Genomic DNA, 22,428 nt, shown 5'->3' on the forward strand with positions numbered 1-22,428 from the left:
CTAAAAATGTGTAGGTACCTTAACTTAAGTCAATTGTGCCAAGAGACCACTTTATTGGAAGAGCTATATTTTCAAAACTGTAATGGTAACATGAATTCAGATTATTTCCAGAGATACACAACATCCTGAAATATATGTAGATATCTTTGTTAGAAAGAATACTATATTTCCCTTGACGGAGTGATCCTGAAAATTCAACAAAAAACTTACCCCACTCTCCCCTAGGAGCCTACAGTATTCCATCAGATCCCAACAGGATGCTGCTCATTCTATCACATGCAAGCAAGGGAGACTGATGAAACCGGTTGAATGGTGCCATATTTGTGTATTTAATGTGGACATGATGACTTTACATTTTCTGCAACGATGTACAAAACTTTAACAGAACCGAGAAGGTCTCAGACGAGGTAGAGCTTTCACATCGGGGACCGTGAAAACAAAGTATAAAAACACATCTGAAAAGAATCAAATAAAACGAGTCCTTGTCTGCTTCTGCTCTGATCATTGTAACTAATAAATACAGATGTCAACCAAATACATTCCAAATAATGTCATCTACGGAACAATTACAATGTAGTTAATTACAAATAAAAAGCCAACACACACACACACACAACCTGGAGACATTGTTAAAACCAACCAAATAGAAATAATGACTTCCACCACGTTATTTGGGAGGGTAACCATGGCTATCTACTGAAGAAGTTCTACTTTTTTTTTTAGCAAAGAGAGAGAGACTAAAAACACGCTCTTTATGAAACATATTTATGCGCCTATCGTTTTCCATTCGAAAACTGAACTGAGCAGTGTAATAAAATAAACAAACGCCTAAAAAAAAAAAAAACACATATCAAATGATATTAAATGAATCATGGATATCTATAATAATAGAACAAGACAGAAGACAGTTATAACGGGTTAAAGCAGTAACCTAGACTAAGTGCACCGGAAATGCCATTTGGTATCTAACGCTGTAACGGGTTCGGTACGATTATAATACAGACACACATACTTACATACACACACGCACAAATACTCACTCTCTCACTCCCGCGTGGTCTGCTCATATCTGCTAAGTCACACTTAGGAGTACAAATGTGTATTTTAGGAGTTCATCTTAAAGGGTCATTCTGTACAACAGTATTTAAGGGCACTAATTATTAAGGACACTACTTGATAGGCTATATTATCCGTTTCAAGTATTTGACTATCCTCATCTTTAATATACACGTACAGTATGTGTAGGTATACGCAAGCACATTGTTGTATGCATATTCAACCAACCATATAAAGTAACTGACACAGAAATGGTTTCATCTTGTGTTCATGTAAAAACTACTACCGAGGTCTCAAAGTAGACAGTATTATATCCCATGACAATAATTCCATATCTTTGAATCCCCACCCAATTTTTTTTTTGTTTTAATTCTAAACAGCTGATAATTATTAACTTCTATTTGTCTCACACTTTGCCATTTGCAGTGTCTTGTACAGTGCACGTGGCCTTGCGTGTATACAACGTTTGCTCAAAAAGACTGTCTGACCAATAGTCTGCTTGTCTGAAAGAACATGTTGACATCCCATGCACCAAAACAAGAATTACTAACTTATTAGAGCTTCACCTCACCTGGGTGGTGTTCATTAGGCACCCAATGGAAGAAGATGGACTGAAACAGGGAGGGAGGGCCCTTCTGGATTTGTCCAATCAGAAATGCTCATTTTTGTTTTCCGTTGCAAAAAATGTTTTTTTTGGTGTCTGCCCTAACAAACAGGTAATCCAATAGTCATAGGCATGGCTATGAATCCAGGAGGCGTTTTATGAGGGTGAATGCAACTTTGAGAAAAACTTCACACATATGGTTACAGTGAAGCCTCTCCTTATATCTTATATACAGTATACAAGCATGGCTTTGGTCCTCACTTCATACCTGGCTGTACAAAAACCAAAACAAGCTTTTATTGCAAAGGAGGTAGTATGCAAAGCGTCTAAAGGGAGTCTAATACGCAGAGGTAATCAAGGAGGGGCAAAACACACACACAAGCAGCACACACACAAGCCGCACACACACACACACCGCAGCCATCAGAAACAAAACACTGTCTCCAACAATGCTCCCTGAAAGCTCTAGACGCCTGACCTCTCAACCGCCCCCCCAAAAGCTACTGTTGTGAGGACTAGCTTTAAGGAGTATACTCTTACTCAAGTAGAAAAGAGAGTAAGGGCAACTTGAACCAAACAGTCAGACCACTTTATTCCTGCTAAGAGGTTTCAGTAAGTGGGTCTAATTTGAGGTTGGAGGTGTGGGTGTGGGAGGAGGACTACGCTCGGATCAGAGGGATCAGAAAACGGCCTCTTCTTCTCCTCCCAATAATTGAATGACTGTTAAAACCGCACGCTCGTTTATACCCCCCATTAAAAGCACATACTCTTTTTAATGAGCAGCAAAGCAGGCACCTCCTCTCACACTGTCATTAGCCCTCTCTCTCTCTTGTTCTCTCTCTTTAATAACCGACCAAACAGCCTCGGAGTCAGATCGTGTAGTGGTCACTTCACTATAGCCACTCATACTGGACTCATCATAGTGGTGCTCGAGAGGAAGAACACACACACACACACACACACACACACACACACACACACACACACACACACACACACACACACACACACACACACACACACACACACACACACACACACACCGTCTTGAGCTTGTCAAGTTAGCTGCAATCAGAGGGTTAGCTAAGTGAGTTCAGTTCAGTCAGTGTAAACATCACCAACTTGGCTGCTCCATTCTGCCGTGTGTTATTAAGGGATCAGTGTCCTGAGGAATGCACAAAACCATTTAATCACAATCTAAATCAAATGGGGAAAAATAGGAAAATGGAAAGCTATAGGAACGTCACTATGCCACCATGCCATCCTTTTCATCTAAAAGGGCAATAGGGGTGAGTTCATTCTGATGTCACTCTGTTAGGTGGTGTCTCTGACACATCTCTCAGGTCTCTCTGCTGTCTTTGGGGAGGGGCTGGGAATATGGATAGAGTCTCTATCTCTATCTTAGGCCCTGGGGATGTCACGTTGGTGGGTCTGTTATTAGGTCGGGGTGGTGGGTGAGAACCACCACCCCGAACCTGCTCCTCCTCCTGTTCGGGGCCCATTCCCGGTGGTCTGTAATCAGGGTACTGGGCGTTGTCGAAATGCACGTGGTGGACACTCTGGACATGGGTCTTTAGGTTCCCTTTCTGAGAGGCTCGGTACGGGCAGAGGCGGCACCGGAACGGTCTCTCCCCTTTGGGACACACACAACAACACACACAGAGGTCACACATAGAGTTCAAAGGTCACACAGAGGGCAGACATGGCCTAACTTTTCAGAGAGTACAGGCGGCGGCAGAAATCTCCCCTGGAACGATTTCATTGGCGTGGGATCTAATACGAGGAACGATACATAAAATGACGTACACCATGCTGACTGTAGTTAAACAGTACAATGAAGAAGACATGAACACATACACACAGTTATAACACAAAACAGGCACAAAAACGAAGTTAACCCCAAATCATGAAACCCCATGGCAACAGACTTCTAACCATGAAAATATACCGCACCTGATTCCCAAAACAACAGGTTCACTTTCCTCTTTTCTAACCCACATGAACCTGCCCTCGTCTCCTGTGAGCGAAGCCTGACGTGTGTGGAAAAGGGCCACACAGCCCTACTTCATTTCTCTCTCTCTTTCCCTCAATCAGCCGGCCCCACCCACTCGCTTTGCTAATTAGACTGACCTACAACGGCTCTGACGCCATCACATAAATAAGCAACAGCACACCTGAACTAAACTAATGACAGTGCCATTTAATTGCGCCTAATTATCATTATGATAAATGGAAGAATATAAATGGGGGGAAACAAATGACTCCTTCTGCCCTCAACCTCTCTTCCCTCTCTGTTACCTGAAGAAGAAACAGGAAAATATGTGTGTTATCATACATCATTATATTGCGGTGGGGGAAATAAAACCACAAAAATACACAATTAATCACGCGGAATCTAAAAGCAGAGCCTGGCGATCAGGCGGGCAGGTTGAGACGTGAGCGGAAAGCGAGCACCTCTAGGACACCGTCGTCCTGTTAGGAAGAGAGGCGGGGAGGCAGGCTGGATGGGAGTGGTGCACTAAATTACACTAAAGGTTATCGTCACTGTAAAGCACCGCCAACACTACATCTAATTGGACCCCGACGCTGTTTCTGCTCCCATCATTCATAGCGTTGCGATAAATTTGCGGATGGGTGATTCATTAAGATGGAGGTGCGGCTTGCAGACCTGGCTCTTTCCGAATGTCAAAGCAGAGGAGATTTACCTCACCTAACCCCCCCCCCCCCTCTCTCTCTCAGAAAACTTTAATCTGATGCAGAGAGAAAATATACATTTTGTGTGTTCTCAGGGCCAATCCTTCACACAGGGACAGACTACCAGAACTGTATTGTTGCCGTCTATGGTTCTAGTCACTTGGTGACATAGTGACAACAAGAAATATGGGCAGTCTGAAAGCGGATGATTCCAGAAGGACACATAACTCAGAGTGAAAAAGAGAGAATGAATATAAAACAATAAGGACATGAGCACCAGCAAACGTGCATGCACGCAAACATACACAGACAAACACATGCACACAAAACTAACGGGCATAAGCAATGGGAAGCAGCAACCCAACGTGAATCGATGGGAACAACATACTTGTTTGGGAGCTTCCGAGGGGTTGGTTTGAGCGTCAGCACCTCGGAGTCCGTTATAATCAAACACGACTGTGGGGAAGAAGGAGGGTGGGGGAGGGAGGGAGGGGGGGGCTTGTTAAAAAAATAGAAGCTCATAGTCTCCATTCACCAGCATCACCACAGCAACGACCAGTTAGTTAGAGAGAGACAACACAACAACAGCAGAGCAGAGTGGAGCTAGATGATGATGATGATGATGATGATGATGAGACCTGGTGGAGTGAAGCCAGTGATTTAATATGACACAGACATGCTAATGGTGACTGGCCTTTCGCGTGAGGATGACGTCCATGCTGAATAAAACCATCGGTGACAACATTAATTACAGCTCACTCTCTCTCTCTCTCTCTCTCTCTCTCTCTCTGTGTGTGTGTGTGTTTGTGCAGTGTGTGTGTAGGGGGTAAAATGTGTGTGTGTGTGTGTTTGTGCAGTGAGTGTGTGTTTGTGCGGTGTGTGTGTAGGGGGTAAAGTGTGTGTGTGTGTGTGTGCATGCCTGCACACGCCCGTGTGTGTTTACAGTGGATGCTGAGGGGGAAGAGGACTCCCTCTGCATCACTTACCGTTTGGCTCCTGTCACTTAGCATCACTGGCTGTGCCACAAATCATTCACACTCTCCATAAAGAAGTTACTTATCTCACTGTCTACCACTATTACAGCTGGCCCCCACTGATGGACATGACCAGAGAGGAGAGGAGAAAGAGGACAAAGGAGAGGAGGAGCAGACGAGAGGAAGAGATAAGAAAGGAGGCACAACAACTGGCTTGGCTGCTGAACAAGGATGAGTGATAATGGAGACATATGTGGGCATGATGGACAAATCCTATGGTTCACTAGCATGCACAATTCCTTCTCTCTAACTGACACGTGATTAATAATGTAGAATATTTGTCACAGGTCAGCAAATAAAAAAAATTCAGTTTACAACCGACAGACAGCTATTCTGGTCGAGGGCAAAGAATGAACCCACAGGCCGAGGAGCGCAAATGAACAAATAATCTAGTTGAATGTTACTGATGTTCAGTATTGGATATGTGATTGTATGTGTATGTTTGTGTGTGTGTGTGTACAGGCATATGTGTTTGTGTGCACATACATGTGCACTTGTGCATGTGTATTCACACACCTGCGTATGTATGTGCTTGTGTGTGTGCGTGCGTGTGCGTGTTAATCTCCATTTACCTGTGTGGGATCTCATGTGTGTGTGTGTGTGTGTGTGTGTGTGTGTGTGTGTTAATCTCCATTTACCTGTGTGGGATCTCATGTGTGTGCGGAGGTGACTGGGCTGACTGAAGCTCTTCCCACACTCTTGGCAGCCGTATTCCCCTTGTCGAACCAGAGTCCTCAGCATCCCTACAACACAGACAGAGAGGAACACGGGCTAAAATGTCATCTTAAACGTCCTCTGTGACGACACAGAGAGAGGGACACGGGAAGAGAGAAAGAGAGGTAACAGGGAACGAGTACGGGGAATGGGGAATTGAGAGAAGAAAATATGAAAATCCACACAAAAGTCCCGATGACTAAAATGAAGATGTAGAGATGGATGGGAGGATGGAAAGAACGAAGGAGAGATAGAAGGGAAGGACTAAATGAAGGGCGGCACCTGCTGCCTCGACCTCTGAATGCTCAGCTATGAAAAGCCAACTGGCATTTACCCCTGAGGTGTTGACCTGTTGCACCCTCTGTAACCACTGTGATTATTATGTGACCCGGCTGGTCATCTATGACCATTTGAACATCTTGAAGAACGATCTCGCCTTAATGGCCATGTACTCTTATAATATCCACCGGCACAGGTCAAGGCTGAGATGGCATGACCTTCCAGAGAGAGGACAGGTGGTGGCAGAACTCTCCCCTTGAGCGATTTCATTTGGGAGTCATTTAATACGACGAACAATACATAAAATGACGTAAACTATGTCCTCTTATAATCTCCACCAGCACAGCCAGAAGACGGCTGGCACCCCCCCAGAGCCTGGTTCCTCTCTAGGTTTCTTCCTAGGTTCCTGCCTTTCAAAGGAGTTTTTCTTAGCAACCATGCTTCTACATCTACATTGCTTGCTCTTCGGGGCTTTAGGCTGGGTTTCTATATAAGCACTTTGTGACATCTGCTGATGTAAAAAGGACTGTATAATCACATGTAATTGATTGATTGGAAGTATATGAATGGAACACAGGGCCATAAAGGAGTAGACACCGACAGACATGGTCAGACGAGTCTCTCGTCTCTGGCTGGTAAGAGCTAGCCTCAACTCTAGTAGAGGAGAGTAGAGTATAGAGAGGGAAGCATCATTAGTATGTCTAATGTGTCATTATGGGAGGCTAGCTCCAGGGGTTGGACTGCAGCTGTCACACAGCATCATCTCAGGCTCTGACAGGCAGACACACACAGCTACACGGCCGCCGCATAAATTACAGCCAATTAAAACGCCCCGGCTGTGATGTGCCCGCTCCGCTGCCCGGCCCGCGTGTCACATGTCAGGTGTGTGTGTGTGTGTGTGTGTGTGTTTGAGAGAGAGAGAGAGAGAGAGAGAGAGAGAGAGAGAGAGAGAGTGTGCTGTTTATTTGTACGTGTGTGTACATGTGCAGAAGGGGAATATAAAAGATCTTCGGCGTGTCATCCGGTGATGCAGGATGCAAGGAGGCAGCAGGAAGACGAGAGAGACCAACTTGGTCCATCCATCGTCACATATCCCCTGTCCTCCGCACCACCGCCACTACCAACCCCTCCTATGACCTCTTCCCCTGCCAGCCAAAAAGCCCTTGGGGTGTGTGCAGTGAGTGAGGGGGTGAGTTCCCAGCCCTGCCTTGGCATGTACCTGGGCTCGTGGTACCCGCTGGTGGTATGGGTGACAGGGGAGGGGAGGTGACTGAGAGTGTCTCTGGCAGATCTAACCCTGCCTGGCCCCAGAAAACATCCAGCCAGACCCACAAGCCTCTCTCTCTCTCCCTCTGAGGCACCAATGAAAGACAAGTGAGCTGGACTAAACACACACACACACACATACACACACACACACACACACACACACACACACACACACACACACCACCCCCCTGCCACACACACACACAAACAACACACATCCTGGCTTTCTCAAAAAAAGGTCACTTTATAGCATCTGACTCAAAGGGCTAAGGCGGAGCGTGACGGTATCTGCCTGGACGGGTGACAGCGATGTCATACGTCTGCCTCCCAGGCTGTTTTCTCTTTCTGGAACATGGGGAGGAATAGAAGCCTGGCAGCTGGGTGTCTTAAGCAGAGGCCCACTTGACCTTAGGAAAGTAGCAGCAGAATACGGGGGAGATTCAGGATGTTTTGGTAATCACCATTTCTAAAGCAGCTGCTGCTGGGTTAATTATTATGTCTCTACCCCCCCCCCCCCCCCCCGTCTGTGAGAGCATCATCAGCCGGAGTCCTGAACCAAACAGTTGGCGACAGGTCACCGGGAGAGCGGAGATATGCCTTGCTAAACAGAGACCCACGAAGGTCCTGCCACATCTTTCACTGTTATAACATCACTCCCCACCAGTGGAGGCTGGTGGGAGGCGTTATAGGAGGACGGGATCATTGTAACGGCTGGAATGGAATCCATGGAACGGGTTCAAATGTGTGGTTCCCATATGTTTGATGTGTTTCATACCATTCCATGTAATCCATTGTCGCCGTTACTATGAGCCCGTCCTCCTATAGCTCCACCAGCCGCCATTGCTCCCTACATACAGAACACACACTGCCCCAGATACAGCCTTTTTACAATATACAGTACCTTGTGTGCTCCTACACACACACACACACACACACACACACACACACACACACACACACACGTACACACACACACACATCTACTTTAATGCATCTCCCTTTCATTATTTATGCTCCTGTCAGACTGGCCAGTCGGCCTGTCTATCAATCATCTTCTGCCAGATGGTGTGTGTGTAGGCGTGCGAGTGTGTTTGTGTGCGTGCGTGCGCGGTGTGTGTGCATGCCTGCATACATGTGTGTGTGTACACAACTGAGCCCATGTGTTTGCGTTGACCACCTCAGGGGCCATTCCTGCTGGCAGATCCAGTCCAGTGAATCTCCCCGCCACATGTGACATGAGCTGTCAATCAGCGAGCCAAAAAAGGTCTGCTCAACATTTGGCCTTTCCTCTAAACACATGATCCTAAGGCATGTTTATCATCATCCCTACTACCCTCCTCAATGTCTCCCCTTCTCATCACGGCACTGACAGGCTGCCCACATAACATAGATGAAAAACATGTCTGAGGATCTGAGTTTTAGAGTAGGCCTAAATGTAGAAAAAAATGTCATTTTTTCCCTTATTGTTTGTGAGAAGGGTGAGTCTTATGCCAGAGGGTGACTTTACCGTCATTAAAGATCTCTTGTGAGAGTGGCAAACAATGAGTGGACGTTCCCATCGTTTACTTGATGTTATTTTGTGTCTAGGTCATGTGCCAAGTTGGCTAAACATACTTTCCTATCTATTTAAAGGACCTAAGGTTGTTTGACAGCTCTGCCCTGGCTCTTACCTGTGGGGTCCAGTAGGGGGTTGGCGGCGCCCCAGCGGTGGTAGAGTGTCGCCAGGTCATTGGAGTTGCAGTTCTTCAGGAAGCTCAAGATGTCCATGGGCAGCTCTGGTGTCTCCACCCTCTGTGCCTCCTCCTGTTTCACCTCCGCATGCTGGGCTGAGGAGGAGTAGGAGGAAGAGGCGGAGGATACCTGGACGGCGCTCCCTAGTGTCTGGGAGTGGGAGGCTCCGTAGCCCTGGCCTGACGTGGTGGTGTTGTGGGCTGGGCGCTCTGCCCTGGGTCTGCCCTGGGACTGGGGGTGAGACTGGGTGTGGGACTGGGAGCTGCTGGGCTTGGGCTGGGGCTGAGGCGAGCTCCTGGCTCTGCTGTACTCTGCCAGGCCATGTTTGCTGGACAGCATGAATCCAAGGCCTTCCTGAGGCAACATGTACCTATCCACCAGCCTGGTGGTTCCTCCAACACTGGGGCTAGGGGCTGAGGGTCGCTGGGGAGCCCCGGCCGCAGTGCTCTTCTCCAGGGAGCCGGTCGAGGAGCCTCCCCGTGGGTAGATCTCCACCCTGGGCCTGGAGTTGGAGCGAGAGCGGTGGCCCTGATCTGGCACAGCCTCGCCTCTCTGTCTGCTGCCTGCCCTGGGAGGCCGCACACTCTGGGAGCCTGAGGCAGAGGAGGAGGATCCTTGTGTGGAGGAGGAAGAGGTGCTGGGTTGACTGGCTGCCCTGTCCCTGCCGTCTTTCTTCTGGCCCCCATTCAACGATGGCGGGCGTGTGCGGGGGGTGCGCACCACAGGGGGCAACGGGGGGCACTCCCTCCCATCCAGAGCAGGAGGAGGGCCCGTGCGTCTCCTGGAGGATGAAAGCTCTCGGGGGCGCTTGAAGCCATTCTTCAGGAGGGCCCATTTGGGGGCCAGGGCGCTGCTGTTGATACGATGGGCGACAGTCTGGTGCATCCACAGCACCTCCAGGTAGTGGGTGGAGTGGGAGCAGTAGGAGCACTTATGACTGGGCAGGCCCTTCTGCTGAAGGGCTGAGGAGGCCGGGCCCCTGTGGCCCTCGGCTCTCACACACAGGTCCAGAGGAGCAACATGGTGAGGGTCAGTGGGTGAACTGCTCTCGGCGGTGCATTTGTCTCTTGACGGCCGGGCAGAGAGGTAAGGGTGGGGGGCAGAGGATTGAGCAAGCCCATCGAGGAGGGCCCTCTTCAGCTTGGGGAAGCTACTGGGGGTGCCTCTCTCAAAGCTGGAGCTGGGGTCGGGAATAGGTCGGCCGTCACTGGTGTGCTGGAGACGTAGATGGGACAGGAAGGCAGAGGACTCTGTGCTGACAAAGTCACACAGGCTGCAGACGTAAGGCTTCTCATCTGTGGAAGGCAAAACAGAACAGAGATGGTTTGGTCACCTCTCTGAAACATTCACCCAGTGGTGGGAAAAGTACTTAATTGGCATACTTGAGTGAAAGTAATGAATACACAATGACTCAAGTAAGTGAAAGTCACCCAGTAAAATACTACTTGAGTAAAAGTCTAAAAGTATCTGGTGGAAAAAGTACAAAATGTTCATACTTGAGTAAAATGTAATTGCATCAAATTCTTTATATTATATTAAGCAAACCAGATGTATTTCTTTATGGACAGACAGGGCCACACTCTCAGACATTATTACAAACAGTAGCAAATAGAGCCATGACTACATGGAACTCTTTCACGTCAGGTAGCTCAAGCTAGCATTCAAATCCGATTTCTTTTAAAAACAGATAAAACAACACCTCGTGGCACAAAGAGACACACATTGTAAATGTGTGATTGTGGAGCAGTGTACATTTTCATAGCGCACAACGTCTAGTGTGATGCATTGTTTTATTAATGATGTGGACAATGTTTTTGTTGCGATCTGTTGTTTTACTCCTGTATGGACCCCAGGAAGAGGAGAGGCTGCCTTGGCAGCAGCTAACGGGGATCCTAATAAAATACTAAATACAAATCCAGTATTTGTGATTAGTGAGTCCGCCAGATCAGAGGTAGTAGGGATGAAGGTGCGTGAATTGGACCATATCGCTCTCCTGCATGAGCATTCCAAATGTAACGAGCACTTTTGGATGTCGGGGAAAATGTATGGTATGAGTAGAAAGCACATATTTTCTTTAGGAATGTAGTGGAGTAAAAGTCAAAGTTGTCAGAAAAAAAAGTAGGAAAGTAAAGTACGGGTACCCCAAAAAAAACACAAAGAGAAGCCAGTTCAGAACCTGAGTCCCTGCCTCAGCTGACGCATGAGCTGAGATTGCACCAATTAGACGCTAGTAACAATCACGCCTGCCTTATTTGGCAGCGTGATTGTATTTAAGCTGACCGGTTCTGCTCACATATCCTGCTACCACTTGCTGCCACTGATAGTATGCGTTTGCTTCTTTTGCCTCTACCTGTTAGGTTCTATAGCTTACCGCGCTCACTGCTTGTAGGTCATTTTATATTTTGATGCTTTGCTTGGGCAGTGTGCTACCCTGAAGGAGCCGAGCCGATATCGGCAAGACTGCCATTATCCATTCTTTAATTCTTTTTTTTACTTAGTTAATGTACACCACTGCATTCTTCCAGCATTATATGAACATTCTGTCTTACTAACGTCTACAAAACATTGATCTGCCTAGAGATGTGCTTGAAATAGTAGCTGACAGGTTTAATTGAGTCATGTTCCATGAAAAAGGGGGTGTTGTGCTTCCTCATGACCACTGGGTGACAGTGTTGGCCTAAATACCAAACCATAAGAATATATGGAGAGAATCTGAATGGATACCTCATGTCCCCTCTCCTCGACCTCCTTCTCAAAACCAATAGGAGCAGAAGGTCAGAGGGGTGGGAATTCTGATTTTCTTATACAATGGGTTTGGAGAAGGAGGCCAGGAGAAAGGACAAGAGTCAAGGAAATGCAATTGAGATTCTCCCACAGGCTAAAATGTATAGCATTCGCATCTGATTCAATGCATCTGTACATGTCACAAAATAGTGTCATTCCAGATTATTCCGACATATGAGAGTATGTATCGGGACATTAACAACATGTAGAAATTCACTCTGATGCGAGAAGTATTCGTAGGTATAACTGAAGGGAAAATAGTCTTCCTGCCTTTTGATACCCTGATTAATGTATTTAATTGGCTGCATTACTACACTGAACAAAAATACAAACGCAACATGTAAAGTGTTGGTCCCATGTTTCATGAACTGAAGTAAAAGATTACCAAAAATGTTTCATAGTCACAAAATGCTCAACTCTCTTAAAACAAATTTGTTTAGATCCCTGTTAGTGAGCATTTCTCCTTTGCCAAGATAATCCATCCACCTAACAGGTGTGGCATAACAAGAAGCTGATTAAACAACATGATCATTACACACCTTGTGCACCTTGTGCTGTAGGCAAAATCCCACTCTAAAATGTGTAGTTTTCTCACACATCACATTGCCACACGTTTTAAGGGCGCATGCAATTGTCATGTTGACTGCAGAAATGTCCACCAGAGCTGTTGGCAGAACATTTAATGTTCATTTTTCTACCAAAAGCCTCCTCCAAAGTTGTTTTAAAGAATTTGGCAATACATCCAACCGGCCTCACAAGCGCAGACCACGTGTAACCACACCAGGCCAGGACCTCCGCATCTGGCTTCTTCACCTGCGGAATCGTCTGAGACCAGCCACCGGACACCCGGCTCGTCATCCTTACCAGGGTCTTGACCTGACTGCAGTTCGGCGTCGTAACTAACTTCAGTGGGCAAATGCTCACCTTCGATGGCCCTGGCACGCTGGAGAGGTCGCTCTGCATGAGGCAAATGGTGGTCACACCAGATACCGACTGGTTTTCTGATCCAGCCCCTCCTGTATTTAAGGTATTTGTGATCAACAGATGCATATCTGTATTCTCAGTCATGTAAAATACATAGATTAGGGCCTAATGAATTTATTTAATTTGACTGATTTCCTTTTATGAACTGTAACTCAGTCAAATCTTTGAAATTGTTGCATGTTGCATTTATATTTTTGTTCCGTGTATATTTCTACTGTTTGTAGAGTGCAGTTGTCAATGTTCACCACACGGTGGCATATACACTGAGTTCCCCCTGCACACACACATAAACAGAACCCCACGCAATCTATCACACATAAACATGAATACAAAAACACTCACACACCCACACTACTCCAGAGCATTAATCACACACCTCTCACTCTCTCTCTCTCACACCGGAAGAAACACAAAACACACACCAATGTCCAGTAACACTTCTTAAGGACCCTTAAGGCGGCAATCAGCAGTTGAAACAATAACAAAGCATGCTCCTCGCCCCCGGGACTGGCGATATGTAACCACTCTCTAATTCATAGACAGAGCAATGGATGTTTACTAGAAACATCAGGGTCAAACAAGCTTATATGTTGGGTCATGCTGGGGGTACCGGAGTTGAACTAAGCTCATGAGGCATTTCTAAGATATATTCTTCAATAATCAAATGGGTACATATCCTTCATTTATCATCACAAAAATGCATGTAGCAACTCCAGATTGCCCCTTTAATTAAGAAGGACATGTCCACACACTCAGTGTCTTGTGATGTACAAGACCTCCCTTGCCCACTGAAACAAATGGGCATACACACACACACACACCACTGTGTTTCCACTCCTCAATTAGAACATGCCACTGCCATCTGCTTTTCATTTTGGCTTCCCTATTATCCACATACTGCAGTGGCTAGCACCCAGCCAGGGTTGGGCTGGAGGCTAATCTCTCTCTCTGTGTGTGTGTGTGTGTGTGTGTGTGTGTGTGTGTGTGTGTGTGTGTGTGTGTGTGTGAGAGTGTGTTTTACATTTGACATTTTAGTCATTTAGCTCTTATCCAGAGCTACTTATAGTTAATGCATTCATCTTAAGATAGCTAGGTGAGACAACCACATCTCTCAGTCATACGTAGCTACTTTATTGAGTAAAAATGTACAATCAGAAAAGTCTGTGCTCGTAGGTGGTGCCTGCGTGCATGTCTGTGTTTGAGGAGGGGAAAGACCTGGTTCCCATAGAGCTGTCAGTGCCATAACCTGCCTCGCTGCCAAGGGGAAACCACGGGGGGAAATAACATCCATCTGACATAAACAAACACTGGGTGGGATGTCTGCCATTAACTGCACACCTCCTTCGCTCCCTCCCGCCTTCGCTTGCTCCCTCCCTCCTTCGCTTGCTCCCTCCCTCCCTCCAGCACTCCCTCCCTCACTCCCCCCCACTCGGCACTCTGTGGGAGTCAAGGCAATCGAGACTGACGCTGTAGCGACGCTCCTCTCCTCCACGTGTAGTGCAGCCATGCAGGGAATCCTGGAACCCAGAACCAGATCTTGCTTGCGCTCGCCATTTCCACTGCCTACAGTAACCATACAAACATTCTAAACCTACTTTACTCAGCCATTTAGAAAGCCTATCCACACTTCATAAGTAACGGCCTGAAAATTATAATGTTCTCCTGTACAGTATGTACTGTAAATAGTAAATAGGTAAAAAAGGACTTTAAACTCTGTCTCTGTCTTGGATCGATAAGAGTGATGGACAGGGTGGCAACCTGCCAACTCCTCAGCATTGTATCACCTCACCTCCATGGACCTGATCACCTGAGCAGCACACGCCTGCAGACATCCAGTCATGTTCATTGGCATTTCCAAACTATAAACAACATTGTCAACAGTGCAAAGCTTGAATGAACCCCTGATTTGAATGACTTGGGGACCGATTCAATCACATCCACTTTAACCAACATCCGCACAGCTGATGTCTTGACGTGTCGGAGGTGGAACGGCGTAAGAGCTGTCAAATCCACAAGAGGCTCTCAGTATACCCAAAGCGGACATTGCCATTGGTTGCACGGAGTCGCATTAAGAGAAATCTTGCAGCCATGCAGCCTTGTTGACTGGAAGGTGAGATGTAATCTACACCCTGATCAGGCTGATATAAATCCTTATTATTTTGTTTCATGATTTTAATTTGGAGTATGATTCTTTTTTATATAGCCTGGACTTTCTCGCTCTGAACTTCTAAGGCGAGTGGGACTGGTGTGGCTTCGTGACAATGATCACATTTGACAGCTCCAACGCAGTTCCACCTCCGACACCGCCAAAACATCGGCTATGCGGTTTGGGCGGATATTGCCGTTCAACGCTTGATCTGATTGAATCTAGGCCTTAGTCTGCCCACCTGCCAACCAGATCACCTGTCTGTCAGCACGCTCGAGTGAAGTCTCGGAGTGAGTGGCTGTGCGTGTGCGTGTGTGTGTGTGTGTATAACGGAGTGTGCACATGCATTTTTTTTGTATTTTACCCTTATTTTACCAGGCATGTTGACTCACAATACATTCTCATTTACAGCAACGACCTGGGGGAATAGTTAGAGGAGAGGAATGGGATGAATGAGCCAATATTGGAAACTGGGGAGGATTAGGTGGCCATGATGGTATGAAGGCCAGATTGGGAATTTAGCCAGGACCCCAGTGTTAACACCCCTACTCTTATAATAAAGTGCCATGGAATCTTTAGTGACCACAGAGAGTCAGGGCACCCGTTTAACCTCCCTTCTGAAAGACGGCACCCTACACAGGGCAATGTTCCCAATCACTGCTACTGAGGCATTGGTACCTCCAACACCACTTCCAGCAGCATCTGGTCTCCCACCCAGGACCAACACTGTTCAGCTTCAGAGGCAAGCCAGCAGTGGGAGGCAGGGAGGTATGCTGCTGGTGCATGCTAGGTGTGTGTGTGTCCTCTGAGAGTATGTGTGTCCATTAGGAGTGTCTCTATAAATAACACATCCCTGAGACGTGGGGAGCAGGAGAGGGATCAGGGTGACTGGATGGCGTCAGCGGGGATTAGGTAACCAGCCAGTGGAACATAGAGGGTATAGGTAGGGCAGAGGACGCCCTACTAGGCCCTGTTACCTGACTGTCTGACAGGGGATCTGAGATGGCTCTTTCCACCTTCTCCTCCCTACTTAATCCTCCACCCTCTCCGCCTCCCTCCTCCCTCTCTGCAGACGACTTTGACAACCACTTTGAAAAGAAGACTGACGACATCTGCTTCTCATTCGCTCAGCCTATTGTGTCCAGTGGTCCCACAGAACTACCCTACACCTTGACTGCTTCCTCCCTTCTCTCTCCAGATGAAATCCTGCGGCTAGTGAGGCTCGGCTGCCCAACAACCTGCCCGCTCGACCACATCCCCTCCTCCCTTCTCTAGACCATCTCTGGAGGCCTTCTCCCATTCGTCACTACCCTCATCAACTCATCCCTGACCACTGGCTGTGTCCCCTCTGACTTCAAAACGGTCCGAAGTCACTCCCCTCCTCTGACGTCAAAAACTACAGACCAGTATTCCTTCTTTCTTTTCTTTCCAAAATGCTTGAGTATGCTGTCTCTAACCAACTCTCTCACTATCTATCTCTGAACAATCTTCTTGACACCAACCAGTGTCACGGCGGTTCACTCAACCGAGACCGCTCTTCTCTGTGTCACAGAGGCTCTCAGCATTGCCAAAGCTGACTCTCTCCTCTGTTCTCATCCTCCTAGATCTATCCGCTGCCTTCGACACTGTGAACCATCAGATCCTCCTCTCCACCCTCTTAGGGCTGGGCGTCTCAGGCTCTGCACACTCTTGGATTGCATCTTACCTGGCAAGCCGCTCCTACCAGGTGACGTGGAGAGGATCTGTATCTGCGCCACGTACTCTCACTACTGGTGTCCCCCGGGGATCAGTTCTAGGCCCTCTCCTCTTCTCTCAATACACCAAGTCACTCGGCTCCGAAATAACCTCACATGATTTTTCCTATCATTGCTATGCGGATGACACTCAATTACTTTTCTCATTCCCCCCTTCTGATGCCCAGGTGGCGAAACACATCTCTGCGTGCCTGGCAGATATCTTAACTTAGAAGTTGGCCCCCCACCTCAAGCTCAACATTGACAAGACGCAGCTGCTCTTCCTCCCGGGGAAGGCCTTCCCGCTCCAAGACCTCTCCATCACAGTTGACAACTCCACGGTGTCCGCCTACGAGAGTGCAAAGAACCTTGACGAGACCCTGGACAGCACCCTGTCGTTCTCTGCAGACGTCAAAGTAGTGACTTGCTCCTGCAGGTTCATACGCTACAACATCCGTAGAGTACGACCCTACCCCACACAGGAAGCAGCGCAGGTCCTAATCCAGGCACTTGTCATCTCCTGTCTGCACTACGCTCTTGGCTGGGCTCCCCACTTGTGCCATCAAACCCCTGCAACTTATCCATAATGCTGCAGCCCGCCTGGTGTTCAACCTTCCCAAGTTTTCCCATGTCACTCCGCTCCTCTGCACACTCCACTGGTTTCTAGTCGAAGCTTGGATCCACGACAAGACCATGGTAGTTGCCTACAGAGCAGCAAGAGGAACTGCCCCTCCCTACCTTCAGGCTGTACTCAAACCCTACACCCGCAACCCGAGCGCTCCATTCTGCTACCTCTGGTCTCTTGACCCTCCCACTAGGACAGCGTCCCTGCCCATATTCCGAAAACATGTGAAACTCTCTTCAAAGAGTATCTTAAGAAATCCATTGCTGTGATCTTAAACTCTCCTCAATCTCTCATTAGCCTGGTCCCAGATCTGTTGGTGCGGACTCCTATGGTCATTGTGATGACCAACATGTTGAGTTGTCTATACTGCTCTAACAGTTCTGGAACCAGGCTACTCACTCATGGCTTTGACTGCACAAGCTAATATTCTTAATGTTCTCATACATAGGCTACTGCATATAACATCCTAAGGGATATCATAAGTAAGATCCATTCTCTGCATACTAACTGAATAAATACATGTTTCTGTCTGAGGATTTAGTACATGAATGACAAAACAGGAAGTTCACAACAGACATGAAAAGGTGCTTTCTTTTTTTTTCTTGTGTGTGACACAATGTCGACTAAAAAAGCAACAAGTGCTCTTTTCTTTCTTTAGTCGACTGAACTTCTATGGTTGGGTGTCCTCATGCTATTTCTCTATTTCTCTCTGCTCAATTTTCAAACATTCTCATGTTGACAGCTGAGGGGGAGAAAAGAATACAGATTTTTCACTGTAAATAATTAAAAAAGGAGAGCAAAAACATATTCACACAGATAAAAGGGGGGGTTTCCTGAGACAGGAAAAGCTGAAATAGCAGACTGCTCGAGCCCGAAGAAAAGCTACTTCTATTTCTGACATTCTAAACCGCCAGGGAAGAGAGTGAAAGACTAAGCTCTGATTCTTAACTGTGTATGAAAACATGATAAGCCGAGACATATTTTCAACAAGTTAGTGCCAACACTGACACCCACTCAAATACCTGTCTGTACCCTACGGAAGAACAAAACATACATACCAAGCCATCTTGAATCTTAAATCAACCCAGATGTATGTGTTTATCATGATTTTTCCCCCACAGTGTTTACAGCTCAAGATCTTCTTGACCGTGTTTATGACGGTGAAGAAATGACAGGCATTCCAAAAATTCCAACTCCATTGTAATGCCACTTTCAAAGCATACGCTTTCATCAAACCACCCATTGACTTTTCATCATGGTCTGCTTTTGTCAACAGTCTTGTTGTTTTCAACAGTGGCTTGAACACAAATGAGAATATAATGACCCGACATGATACAGTCTATCATGTTGTTTTTGTAAAGCACACTCAAAAACAGATACTGAGCAGTTCCGACTATCGCCACAGGGTGGCTCATGTCCTCACTCTATAAGGGGCTGAGTTGATGAGACGGAATCACAATGATGGGGATCTCACCAACAGATGTTTGCTAGTGAGAGTGTCAAGATCAGGGGCCTTGAAAGAGCTTGAAAAGGAATGAGCTCCTACAGCATGCTTAACATAGTCCTTACATTGAAGCTTATCTCTTGGCTGTTGTCATTCTAAATCTGCATACAACATCTGCGTGTTGAGGACAGAGCTAAATATCTTCCTGTTGTCAGATAAAAGGTTTTGTTTACATTCTATTTCCTCTCAAATATTGCCCAATTCCCCCCTCACTAGTCCAACTAAGGTCACCCGACAGAAGGCTTATATTAACAGTCGAGGTATGTTCACTAACCTGCCAGTTGGACTGCATTGGCGGTGCTCATCTCAGGGGTGTCCTCTCCCAGGGTGGAGGCTGGTGGTGAGTTCCCGTACCCTGGGGTGCTGGGCCTGCTGGGGGAGCCTGATTCAGGGTCACTGGTGGATCCCCAGCGGTCCACTCCTTGCCCTGCCCTGTTGTCCCCTCCGGACCCGGAACCCCTGCCCCCGTCTCGCCTCTGGTGGACCCGCTGGTGCACAATCATCTGGTGGCGGCTGCGGAACACCTTTCCGCACTCGAAGCACTCGGTGGACTTGGACTGGCTCTGCTGGAAGGACGAGGGACGTCGGCCCTGGCGGGAGGAGGGACGGTACTCCGAGTCGCTCAGGCTCTCGGGGGTGCGCTCCCCCGGGGAGGTGTGGTGGCTACTACCCCCTCCCCCGCTGGCGCTGCTGCGTCTCCCTGAGCGTCTCTCCCTCTGCTGGCCCTCCAGGATGTAGCGGCTGCTCTCCTTCTCGTACACCACGGTCCCTCCAGCCAGGGCCTCGTCCCCTTCCCCACCTACCGTAGCCTTTATACTGTATGACTCCACAGGCTCCAGAACCCTGCCCCGAGTAGCCAGCTGCCAGGCCTGGTAGCTACAAACTGGGTCCAGCTCGGGGATTCTCTGGCCCAAGCGCCTCTTCTCTTCCTGGGGCTTTTCTTCGGCAGCTGGGCGGAGGCTGAGGTAGTCCAAGAGGCGCCTTTTGGCACTGGGAGAGTCCCCGTCGTCACTAGGTCTCTGGCCCTGTGTCGGCTGCTTAGCCTGGTTGTGGACCTTCTCGTGGGCCCTCAGGCTCTCTCGGTCATGGAACAGGTTGCCACACTTGGAGCAAACCTGGTAAAGGCTTGTGGAGGTCACATTGGTCTCTGGGTCTTGGGCCACGTCGTTGATGGTGGCCGCGGCCTCTTGGGAGTCTGCCTTGGGTTTCCCCCGGCCGGAGGCCTTGGAGCCATTGTGGGTCTTCATGTGGCTCTTGAGGAACCAGGCTTCCCTGAAGCGACGGCCACACACCCGACAACAGTGCTCAAGGAGGCCTGCGTGTTTCTTCATGTGGGACTTAAGAAACCAGGCCTGTGTGAACACCTGGCCACACGTCTCACAGGGGAAGGCCCCATCAGTGACCTGAGTCCCTGCTTCTCCCTCCGTTGCCACTGCCTCCTGACTCACTGGGTTAGTCTCGTCCTCCATGTCGGCTGTGATGTGGACCTTCTCGATGTGACTGAGGAGTTGGTCCTCGCGCTGGGTCTGGTACCCGCACAGACGGCAGCAATATGGCCGCTGCTCAGAGCTTGACTTCTCCCTTTTGACGCTCCTCACCGCCGTCTTCCCTATGCCCTCTTCTGTGTTAGCGTCTGTGTTAGCGTCGCCGTTGACCACCCTGTTACAGGCCGAGCTGCTCTTCGTCGGACTGGTTCCACCGTCCAGGCCCTCGGACACACCCACTTCACCTGATCCCTCCTCTTCCTCCTCTGGCCCCTCCTCCTCCTCGGGGTGGTGGCTAGTGAGTGTGCGCAGTTTGTGGCTGCGGATGTGGACCTTGAGGTTGCCCTTCTGGGAGGCGCGGTGGTCACAGTAGGGACACTTGTAGGGGCGTGCGCCTGTGTGGCGCCGCATGTGCTGCGACAGAGAGCTCTGGAAGGGGAAGCTGCGGCCACACACGTTGCAGTCGTAAGCTGAGGCCTTGTCTTCTTCCCCCTCTTCTCCATCTCCTCCATGGCTGGCCTTGCCACCCTCTTCCCCCAACGCCAACCCTCCCGCCTGGGTCTCCATGTCCTCCACTCCTCCTCCGCTCTCTCTGGGGTTCATGGTGCTATGCCTCCCACTCCAACTCCCTACCTGCGCTAGCTCGCTAACAGTGGATCTACACTGCTATCTGCAGTAGCTCATCTAGCTCTAGCGTTCTGCGTCTGTATCAGCCGATCCCAAAGCTATCTGTCCGTGATCATCCACTGCCAACTGTATGGGTGCATCCAGTGCTATTTAGGCCGTGTTCATCTGACACTCTTTGCTTAGTGAATCCAATGCCATCTATCGGTCTTCATCCATGCAGTGACAGTCAGTGAATCCAACACTGTCGATGTCTCTGCACCTGCTATAGGGCCCTTTGTGAAATGGCTTACACAGCGCTATCTGGAATCGCACATCTCCGTGTACCTTACACTGTGTCAGACAGAATCCGCCATGGTATATGGCAACACATTGAGCTCTATCTGTGGCTGTGTATAGTCAGACACTGTTACACCATGTCCCCACTCCTGTTCAGTTCACTGGCTGGCTTTTCTTTGGCTTTATTTTTCATCACATCAGCAGCTCCCAGGTTGCATCACTCTCTGTGAGCTCTCTGTACAGCCTGTGCAGGTCCTCACCCTGAGAGAGAGAGAGAGAGAGAGAGAGAGAGAGAGGAGAGATCAAATGAAATCGAGTACTCACTAATTATGATAAATGTTTCTAAATGTCTTTTATATCTTATTGAATTGTTCTACATGTTTATTTTGGCAATACAGAAATGGAGAGAGAGAAAGAGAGAGAGAAAGAGAAAGACAGACAGAAAGACAGACAGACAGACAGAGACAGAGACAGAACAAAGAGACAGCGTTAGCATAGCCAAAGCATGCCACTTCACCTATAGTGATCCGTTACACATTTGCATATTCATATCTCCAGGTATGTGTCAGACAGAGCATGCAGCACGTGTGTACGTTTCTATGTAAGTAAGCACGTCAGCGTGTGTAAGGGGTGATATCATATGTAAGTCTGTTGAAATGTCAGACAGAGAGGGCCACTGTGTGTGATTGTGCATGGCGCTGCCACTGACGCCACTCCAGCTGAGTCGACACTTTGAACACAATCGCACCGCAGAGCAACGTTCATTCACATCAGCAAGATCAGCACCAGTAGCCTGAGCCTAGCCAACATATTCCCCACGCCCGCTTCAACTGACACTATCGCATGGCAGGGATCTTAAGCACACAACAGGAAGTGGCTCTTTT

The 22,428-nt window shown here is 48.2% G+C and overlaps 1 protein-coding gene across 2 annotated transcripts in view; it reads right to left on the reverse strand.

Annotated features, from left to right (window-relative positions):
• Positions 1–305: 305 nt before the first annotated feature.
• The window catches only part of LOC139366942 (zinc finger protein 516-like), a 65,773-nt gene continuing 43,650 nt past the window's right edge, over positions 306–22,428 (reverse strand). Inside the window, exons 2-6 of one of the 2 annotated variants that reach the window (XM_071104738.1) lie at positions 19,432–21,805; positions 9,321–10,676; positions 6,027–6,131; positions 4,743–4,810; positions 306–3,293 (exon numbers count right to left, since the gene is read on the reverse strand). In XM_071104738.1, coding sequence (XP_070960839.1) covers positions 3,234–3,293; positions 4,743–4,810; positions 6,027–6,131; positions 9,321–10,676; positions 19,432–21,244 — 3,402 coding nt within the window. In that variant the 5' untranslated portion in view covers positions 21,245–21,805 and the 3' untranslated portion in view covers positions 306–3,233. The remainder of the gene's footprint in view (positions 3,294–4,742; positions 4,811–6,026; positions 6,132–9,320; positions 10,677–19,431; positions 21,806–22,428) is intronic. The other variant, XM_071104729.1, reaches the window with a different exon arrangement.

The sequence above is a fragment of the Oncorhynchus clarkii genome, chromosome 2, assembly GCF_045791955.1.
Source record: "Oncorhynchus clarkii lewisi isolate Uvic-CL-2024 chromosome 2, UVic_Ocla_1.0, whole genome shotgun sequence".
In the NCBI taxonomy this organism is placed as follows: domain Eukaryota; kingdom Metazoa; phylum Chordata; class Actinopteri; order Salmoniformes; family Salmonidae; genus Oncorhynchus; species Oncorhynchus clarkii.